Source organism: Haliaeetus leucocephalus, unplaced genomic scaffold, assembly GCF_000737465.1.
Source record: "Haliaeetus leucocephalus isolate CR32 unplaced genomic scaffold, Haliaeetus_leucocephalus-4.0 Scaffold932, whole genome shotgun sequence".
Classification (NCBI taxonomy): Eukaryota; Metazoa; Chordata; class Aves; order Accipitriformes; family Accipitridae; genus Haliaeetus; species Haliaeetus leucocephalus.
Genome location: NW_010973368.1, coordinates 12989429 through 12990176, shown reverse-complemented (window position 1 = coordinate 12990176; position 748 = coordinate 12989429). Strand labels below are relative to the sequence as shown.

General features: G+C 63.8%; 1 protein-coding gene across 1 annotated transcript in view; it reads left to right on the top strand.

Moving 5' to 3' along the window:
* The window catches only part of GSC (goosecoid homeobox), a 1578-nt gene that overhangs the window by 465 nt on the left and 365 nt on the right, over positions 1-748 (top strand). The window contains exon 2 of the mRNA XM_010583890.1: positions 70-329. Within this exon, the coding sequence (XP_010582192.1) occupies positions 70-329 (260 nt within the window). The remainder of the gene's footprint in view (positions 1-69; positions 330-748) is intronic.

Below are 748 nucleotides of genomic sequence, written 5' to 3'. Positions count from 1 at the left end.
TTTTCTCGGGGTGGGGGGGAGCAGCGATCGAACGCAAAGCCTGTCGTCGTCTCGTCTGTCTGTCCGTAGGTTACGAGGGCACTGGGTCAGTCCTGATGTCCCCTGTTCCCCATCAGATGTTGCCCTACATGAACGTGGGCACTTTGTCCCGGACGGAGCTGCAGTTACTGAACCAGCTGCACTGCAGGCGAAAAAGACGGCACCGGACTATCTTCACTGACGAGCAGCTAGAAGCGTTGGAAAACCTCTTCCAGGAAACGAAATACCCAGACGTGGGCACCAGGGAACAGCTGGCCAGAAGGGTGCACTTAAGAGAGGAAAAAGTGGAGGTATTTCCCTGCTTTGCCCCTTCCACCTTCTCCCTTTCGCGTTGAAACGCGCTCGGACGGGCGGTACCTCCCTCGGTGCGGCTCCAGCCCGGCCGCGGCGACCGGGAGAGCAACAGGTTTGCCGGGGGGGGACACGGGGGAACGGAGAGGGCGAGCTGTTTATTTTTATTTTTTTCAAGCGCCCTTCGGGGGGGCGGCTGGCCGAGCCGATCCCACGGCTGGGAGCACATGTCGCGAAGCGGCCGTGCCTGCTGCAGGCGCTCAGCCTTTCCCTGCCACCCAGCCGAGCGGCAGCTTTCCCCCCGCCCCCCGCCGCCCCAGCGCGGCAGCCGCACGCCGGCCCCGCCGCGGCTGGGAGCGGCTCCGGCCGAGGCAGGGCTCCGGAGGGCAGTCTGCGGGTTTGCTTGTCGGTTTTTTTT